Source organism: Poecilia latipinna, unplaced genomic scaffold (genome assembly GCF_001443285.1).
Source record: "Poecilia latipinna isolate Pla-1442-1.1 unplaced genomic scaffold, P_latipinna-1.0 Scaffold229, whole genome shotgun sequence".
Taxonomy (NCBI): domain Eukaryota; kingdom Metazoa; phylum Chordata; class Actinopteri; order Cyprinodontiformes; family Poeciliidae; genus Poecilia; species Poecilia latipinna.
Window position 1 is genome coordinate 506,911 of NW_015112845.1, and position 8,696 is coordinate 515,606.

At 43.0% G+C, this 8,696-nt stretch overlaps 1 protein-coding gene across 1 annotated transcript; it reads right to left on the reverse strand.

The window, feature by feature from the left end:
- Positions 1 to 1,584: 1,584 nt before the first annotated feature.
- LOC106947201 (protein LAP2-like) lies at positions 1,585 to 8,644 on the reverse strand (the record flags this gene model as incomplete). Its single annotated transcript, XM_015032023.1, has 8 exons — positions 1,585 to 1,748; positions 1,843 to 1,917; positions 2,817 to 2,909; positions 3,952 to 4,119; positions 4,275 to 4,331; positions 5,772 to 5,915; positions 6,941 to 8,363; positions 8,454 to 8,644. Coding segments are annotated over 8 exons (2,259 nt in total), but the record flags the coding sequence as incomplete, so codon positions are not given.
- Positions 8,645 to 8,696: the final 52 nt, after the last annotated feature.

Here is an 8,696-nt window from a genome sequence, read left to right on the forward strand (position 1 = left end):
AGTACTCAACAAAACAGTAAAATATCTCGGCCAAAGTGATGAAAACTCTGTCACAACGCAGAGATTTTGTTTTTTGAGCAATGCCACACACACATATAATTTCTGTGCCATTTCATTGTAAAAAAACACAAACCAAAAAAAAAAATCACAATATAAAAAAAACATAAAATCATCAGGGGTACTAAAAGCTTGTGTTTAGGTTTAAAAACGATGCCGTCGGAATGAAAATAAAGGCTTTTAAATATTGCTTTGAAGCCATTATGCTGCAGATGTATTCGAAGGGGTTGCGAATGTGGGTATTGCTTGGGTTCCTCGGGGGGGAAGAGCTGAACATCCCTCCTCTTGTTCAAACAGTTCAAGGTCTATGGCACTTGACAATTTGTGTCTTCCATCTGTTCTCCGTACAGCAAAGGAAAAACAATAAAACAAAAACAAAAAAACCCACAAGACTGCTTCGAGGTGATGAGTGACGGGAACAAAACAGACACAAAAGGCAACCTCTGGTTTTCTTCTGTGTAAAATGTTTCATGTTGCAAACTTTTTTATTTATTTTTTTTTGCATTGATGGCGACCTAAAAGATGAAATCCACACAACGAAACATGTTGATCCTTAAAATCTCTCTTAGAACAGTCCCTGCTTTTACCTTCTGTTCATTTTAATGCTTGCTTTGGTTAAATGGAGTAGCCTTGAGGTGTTTTCATCGAAAGCTAGCTTGTCTACTTCTAAGCACCTTTATGTCATCCTGCCTGAACCAGATGTGCTTATTGCCCCAGTTTTAGTCCTCTTTTTTTTAAACAAAAGTTGTACCTTTTCAAAAGAGACATAAAAACAAGAACCCGCTTTTTCTCCCGATGCGAGGAACTCCATTCTGCTTTCTTCTCTGGTCGAAGGAACACCTACATTTCTGAAAACGTCTGACGAGTTGGGATGAGCTTCCGGATGGCACAGATCTGGTTATCCAGAACATGACTGAGGTGGATCTTGACGGGTTTACGGAAGTCGGAGTGGATGGTTCTCCCTCTTCGTTTCCTTCTTTGATCTTCCATTAAAAAAAACAGAAACAAACGCCTCCTTGATCTACATTCGTCTCCCCATGAGAAGCACGTGACGCAGTCCCTTTTAATAATGTCACCTGGCAACTGGGAAATGGTTCAGCTACAGAATAATAATTAAAAAAATAAAAGGCAAACTTAAGGACATAAGAGAAGAGTGGGAGCCCTGCCCCCTAGTGGTCGCCTCCATGCCCATCTGAGGAAGTAAAACCCAAATCTTGACAAGTGGTTGATAAGTCGTTGACTTAGAAAAACAAACAAAAAAGCGGATCTGTACAGAGATCAGAGTTCTCATCAAATCTTCAGGTTTTCGTATAAAAAATATATATATGTATACCACAGTGACGGCCTTTTGAGGACGCGTACTTGCATGTGTTTGCTGCTGTTTCACTAAGACCCACTACATTCAGTGGTTTTCCCCGTTGCATCGAGGTGACGAAGACCTCTGAGGATCTCAGCTATAAATAGTCCCAATAGGTGTCAGCAGATCAGTCTCTCCTCTGTGTATAAAAATATGACAGTCACCATAAATTTCTTTGCTCTCCTTTCTTGTGGTGCACCGGTCTGTCGGACAGATGCAGTCGAGTCTACGCTTGCACTTCTCTTACGATCGTTAAATCCACAGTGGTTGGAAACGTCTTGAGCAGGGACACTGCATTCCCATGATCGATGTTCACAAAGCTGTAGCCATTTGCCTGTGGACCAAAACGAGCACAAAAAAAAGTTTGTTTTTTTCCCCCTTCGAACCAGAACCAACATTACATTTTTTTTTTTTTTTAAGCACAATACCTGAATTATTTTATCTCCAGGTTGAAGGATTTTGGACGCTGGCCCCTCAGGTTGAACTCGAGTCACAAAAATGCCCTAAAATGACATAAGACATAAAATGCAGTGGTTTTCAACTACAACAATAAATTAATGTCTAAGAAAAACTTTTTTTTTTCCTTTCTTATTTCAAAATAGGACATGGTTTCAGGGTTGTCCCTCTCTTTTTGGTTAACAGGGAAGCATGCATTTCTACAGTGGTTAGAAACAGGCTTTGAATACAAACCTGCAGAAACCACAGGCTGACTGGATGTGCTGATTAACTAATGGATAGAAGTAAAAAAATAACGGGGCTGAAACGATTAATCGTGATTAATTGATTAATGAAATAACCGTTAACTTATTTAGTTATCAGCTAACTGGAGTTTTCGGACTCAAAAACGGTCGTATACAAAAACAAATTACCCCACACATTCAGAGCAGTAATTAAGCCAAAACTGTTAAAAAAATATGTACATTGTGCATAGACAAAAATGCAAAATGTATCCAGATCGTTGATAAATATATTTTAGCTAAAACTCCTAAAGCGGCATAGGTTTAGCTTCACCTGGTTTAGATATTCTTAAGTATCTTAAGCAATAATATTTTTTTCTTAATTAATCAAGGAATTGAATTATTTGTACATTTTAGTGTATTTCTAACATGTTATGAAAGGCTTATGTGGGTAACAAAAACATACAGAGAATGTGCCATTTTCTGATTAATCGTTAGTTTCAGCCCTGATAGAGAAATAGATGAATGGAGCGACGCACGGATGGATAAATTCATGGACGGACATACGGACAACTAATGCAGGAAGGGATGGACAGATACTTGTTTAGATCTTGAAGAGTACTTAAAATCAAATTCCAAACTTTTCCAGACTCTGTAGGCACCCGGGGCACAGAATGTCCTTAAGAGCAAAAAGAAAGACTAGAAGATGAAAGGTGTAAGCTTACATTATCCTCGGGACGGAAGGGGTTTCCCCGGCCTCCCACTCCGCCCGATATGCTGAAACCCAGCTCTGGATTCTTCTCTACTTTCACACGGATCTGAAACACACCCACACACTTTTGATAAGCTACTGTTTCACTTCACTCCCCGTCAGTTACACATTTCTCTTTCATTAATACACACCAGAAGCAAAAACAGCAGGACTCTAAAGAAAACAATGTCAAACTAACTCACAATGGTTCATTAGAAAGACAGGAACAGTGATTATGTTGGATAAACGGGAGAGATAAATCTAGGGAGAGATTTGCAAAGCCTCTGTGTGGACAGATTTCTTCTTGATGGGAAGGTTTGAAGTAAATGCCCAGAAACATGACGCCTTGTAAGTTTCTCCCCTTGAACTTCAGACTTAATCCTAGCATTGATCTATGCAGCTGAGTGAGAGAGAAAATAAAATAAGTACTTTAAGAGATTTAGTCTTTTATGGAGTGGAAGAAACTGTTGGAAAAAGAAAAAGCTGGGAGAAAAGAAAAGGTGAACATCTGATTCAGTTTCAAGTCTTTTTCAGCCTCTTAACAGGTTTTCTTCCACAATCGTCCTGTTCTTATGTAACAGGATCCATGTTCTTTCAACTCTGAGGAAAAGGTGTCCCACAAGGCACGATGCTGGCACCACTGGTTTTACTGTGGGGGTGGCATGTTTAGGGCGATGTGCCGCGGACCTTCTTCGTCTACACGGCTTGTGGCAAACTGATAACAGAATTTCTTATGGCTTTCTACTCGCTACTTCGCTGAAAGGCCATCCGCATCTTTTGGTCTTTGTGATGCAGTTTATTTGCTTATGTTCTTTAAAAATACCCTGACACCTATGTACATCATTTCTATTTATACTGAGATTAAATTACACACAGGCATACTCCGTTTACCAACTGGGTGACTTCAGAAGACATTTGCATTCTTTTTAAAGGACCAAATACGAAAAGTTAAAAGGGTATTAATAATGTGAAACACCCATTACTGACTAAAAATAACATCTGCTAGCAACACCTGCAGACTTAAACAAGCGATTGTAATAGTAGCGAGAAAAAAAAAAGAAAAAGCTAAAGTTTCATTTTTGGTTTACAAGAGAAACCGACGACCTCCCCTCTTGCTGTATCGTGTCGTGAGGAATGCGCGGAGGCCCGTGGGGCTGCTGGGAGACTTTGAGCATCAGATAATCGATGAGCTGCTCTCTGGAAGGGTGACGAGCCATTGAGGTCTGGCTCATCTGAGGACGAACAGAAGGGCCCATCTGACCATTCATCAAAGGCACCTAGGCGACAGAAACACACACTGATAAACAGACTGCTCGGCACATGTGTGCAAGCTCAGTGCTTTGCTAAATATTGACAGGTAAAAATCAAGTTGAAACCAGAAGTTTTGACAAATTTAGGTTTTTCTTTACTGGATGACTTGAATTACACCTACTTTTCTGTGGGGGTCCATGGTGTAGCTTTGTGGCCCTTGGGGAACAAAAACATCATCCTGAAAGGAAAATGTGGATAATTATTGCACTGAAATGACACACGCCGAACATCTACTTGGTACCTTTTCAATCAATATGCATGGGACATCAAAAGGACGACAGGGACATATAGTTTGCCTTGTGCTGACATCAAAAGCAAGACTTTAATTTGACATAAGAGGAACAAGGATAAAGCATATCAGTTTCTTTTTAATGGGGAAACATTAAATTGTGATTTGCTCAAATCAAGAACTAAGTGGACTGTGGTTAAGTTTACAGGAATAGAAGTTACACGACACACATGGATTAAACAGGATCAAAACTCTCCATCTATGCCAATTCCCACGTCTACGTCCTTAACACACACACTTTGGCCATCTTACCTTTCATCAACATATTTTTAAGTCCACACATGAAGTGGGAGGTTACGAAGTCAGGCTGATGTGATCAGAGGTTGGAGTGAAGATGACGGATGAGCAAAATTAAACGTTACAAATGCAGTTAGAGGAGGAGACATCATGGTTCAGACAGCCGTCACAATCACAAGACGAATTATTCGAGGTGAGATGGTGAGGAATACTGGGATGTTTTTGAGGGTTTTTTTACATTAAAGAGCACAGCATATTTAAAAGGGGCTCTTTTATCCCACTTAGGGGATGAAAAGTATCGATTAATGATCTAAAGTTGATTGAGCTTATTGATGTTACCCATCGATAAGCTGCCATTTTCTTAAAAATCTGAGTTTCCTCCAGTCAAGTGTTTGTGTTTCAAAACAGAACCACATAAAGTGCATTTTCTATCCCACACTGGACCCTGTTTCGAGCGTTTCTCTGGTATGGTGCCGCCATCTTTGTTTCTCTATCAACCGGCTCTGCTTTAGGATGTTTCTGCTGGATGGTGGCCAAACTACAAGACTAAAAGTAGACCTCAGTGGAGGTGTTGTTAGTTACTTGATAGGAACTCATTTTAATTTAATAAACAATTAATTTGCAATTAATTGTACATCGATCAATCGTTTGCATCCCAAGTCCCATCTGATGTTCGGCTTACATACAAATGATGGCTAAATAAGATTAGCTTTAGAAACATTTAAGCTTTCTACTGGATTTAATTATCTACTGGTTTATTTTCTATATTAAAAAAACAAAACAAAAACAAGGCCCCTGTTAAAAAGCTGCTCCCCTAATGATCACAGGGAACATGAAACTGGAATCTGTCCAGTTTTCACTGAAATCAATCACCACACATGAATTTTAGTAACAGGAAATCAGATGTTGAGAAACAGTAAACTCTGGTTTTCTATAAAAGAACAAGCCAAAGATAGCTTCTCAGGGTCTGATTACTTCTCAACATCTGGTGTACAAGGAAACAGACATTTCCTTTACTTTTGAAAATGATGTGAAACTAGCAGGAGCTGGAGCTTGAGCTGCTGGCGCTGGCTACAAGTTCACAGTACTCACACGGAAGCTCAGGGCTCCATAGGGCTGTCGGTCAGCTCCGCTAAAGGCCATGCCCCCTTGGCTGGCATGCATATCCCTACAGCTGCCGTAGTGAGACCAGCTCAGCGGAGAAGTATTGAAATTATAGGAGCGAGACAGCGCATTCTGACGACAAGGAAGCAGCCGACATGTCGGAAGGTAGCCATGCAATCCACCAAATGAGTGACAGATAAACAAAAAGATAAAAACATGGACAGATACAGTAAAAATCAGCATGCAGTGAATCAGAGGAGTTCTACTGATGGGTTAGTAGCCTCTGGTAAAACTATTTGTTAAACGGCTATTTAATAAAAATGCTTTAATTAAAAAAAAAAGCACTCTCATTGTTCCATGGCTTGCTTCAAACCTCACAGAAGATGCAAAACCTTTTTGTTTTGCATTAAATAAATATTTCCAAACAGTTACATATGTGCTTCTAGTGTCAAAATCTAGGAACTTGTGTTTCACGCTGCTGACCAGCAACAAGTGGGGGCAGGGCAGAACCAAACTCGGATCACTCTGGGCCTTTCTCTGGCATAAAAAGACTTTAAAAACAAAATTCATGTGATTTAGAGCTTGATGTGGGAAGATGCAGATGCATCTGTCTGTGGTGCAAAAGAGTATAATACTGTTGACAGTCTGCAACTCAAATTTAAGACTTTTAAGACATTTTAAAGACAATTGTATTTCCGCAGAAATGTACAAACTTTGTCTAGACTACTGGCAATAAATTTGCACTTATCCATGATAGACTCAAAAAAGCTAGCTAGCTAGCAAGTGTATGTTAGCAGTGAGTTAACAGGAACCGCAACGCAATGGAGACGTCCGAGTGCGACTCAAACCTTTTCTTGGCAGAAAAATCCAGTGAGAAAAAAACAATGCAAGATAAATTTTGTCTTGACTGGAATATTTAAAGACATGTGATTAACAAATTAGAGGCCAACTTAGTTTTTAAAGTGAATCATTTTAAGGCCTTAATCTTTTAGACACGACTTTTTAAGGAGGCATAGACACCCTGATATATCTGAATAGGCTGTAGAGTTGGTGAGAAGAACATAAACCTCTAGTTTAAACAAAACTATTTATTCAGTTAGAAAAACAAACGTTGAAACACTGAAATATTTTGGTCACATCAGCACTTTTCTTTTTACCTTCTCCATTTTCTTGGCTTCAATGTGCCGCATCACTTGGTCCCTCCAGTCAGTTGGCACCCTCCCTGGTCCCATCCCTCCCGACACCTGACCCGGCCCGTCGAGAAGCGAGTGCTCAGACTTCACCCTGGTGTTGGGCCTCTTGCTGGGGCTGCTTTGCTGGTAGCTGAAATCACTAACGGACATGGTCCTTTCTGGAAGCTCGTGGGGCTGGGGCCTGGCGGCGACGGGCCTGGAAGTGATGGGTGTGTCGATGCTGTAAGTGCGAGCGGAGAAGGGCCTCTGCATGGCCTGGCTCATTGCCAGTGGCCCCCTGGCGAGGGTGTGGATGTCCCTGTAGGTCATGTACTCCCCCTCGGGAGCTTGGACGCGCCTTGGGTCGCCAATGGAGACTGAGGAGGCGGAGCTGCCTTGCCGCTGCAGAGTGCTGCTTCGAGGCGGCCCACTGGCAGAATGAAGCCTCTCCTTGGTCCAGTCTCCCATGGGGGCCATAGGGACGCCCCTCTGCTGGGGCTGTAGAGTATACGGAGGTGCCTGGTTACGGTTTGAGTAGTTGGTGTTGGCGAGGGAGTGTGGATGAGGCGGGAGGTAGCCTTGGTGGTCCCGTTGAGCCCAGAGGCCGTCTTTAGGCACGGCGCTGCTCGCGTACTGGATGTTATACTGAGGGGGAGGGACTCCCATGCTCATGCTGGACGAACCCGGATATCTGCTGGTGCTGACCGGAGGGTTAGAGGACGACAGCAGGTCTGAGGAAGACGATAAAGAGCCGGGGTAGACCTGCAGATTCTGGTCGTTGAGTAACTGACTGGCCGATTTGCTCCGGACGATGTTCTGACCCTGAGCTCCCGGCCCTGGGACTATTCTACCCGCCGCTGCTGCGGCAGCCTCGTCGTCCCCATCGAACGAGTACAGCTTCATCCCGCCCGCTTCTATGTTGCTGACGCTGTGGGATTTTGTCACTTGCGGCGGCAGCGGGCATCTTTTTTCCGGAGACAGCTCCTCAGTGCTGCGAGACAACGACATGTCGCTGCTGGCGGCCACACCCGTCGAGGCGGACATCTCCGCTCTCGTCCCTTGGCTTCTGTTCACCAGGCTGTTGATGCAGTCGCTCCCCTGCTGGTTCCCGTTCTGGAAGTCGTTGCAGTCATTGACCGAGCCGTTCTTTGCTTTGTCCAGCTCGCTGAACTGCGGGGCGTGGTACGGCGGCAGCTTGGTCACGTTCATATTGATCTGGTCCCACTTGGTGTAGGCGTCCCCCATTCCGTTGGTGATCCCCTTCTCAATGAAGGCTTCCATCGACAGGTCGTACTCTGGTGGGGTCTGCTGGGTTTTTAACAGGGTCTGGATTGACGGTTCTGAGCCATTGCCATTGTGGAGGAGAGGGGTGGTGTCTTTTGGCTGGTTCATATTCTCGTCGTCTTGTCTAGTAATATTTATCGCCAAGAGAGAAACACAGAATCAGACTGTGTGGAAACGGCAGGATGATGGCTAAGCTCAGAAGAAGGGAGCTTACCTGCTTTTTGGAAGGAAAGGCATCTTGGACTCCCTCTCTGGCGTGCACAGAGAGTTGTCCTGACTGCTGTCGGTGGTTAAAGACACAGAGTCAGACATCCGCGATGGCGACGAGCAGTTGCTGTTGTTCTGGTTGCTGTTGGCTACGGTGTCGTCCAGCAAAGAATCAGCATCATCTATTGAACAGAGATATCACTTTTATAAAGGTACTTATGTCTGGAAGATATGTCTCCAATTTTTTTTA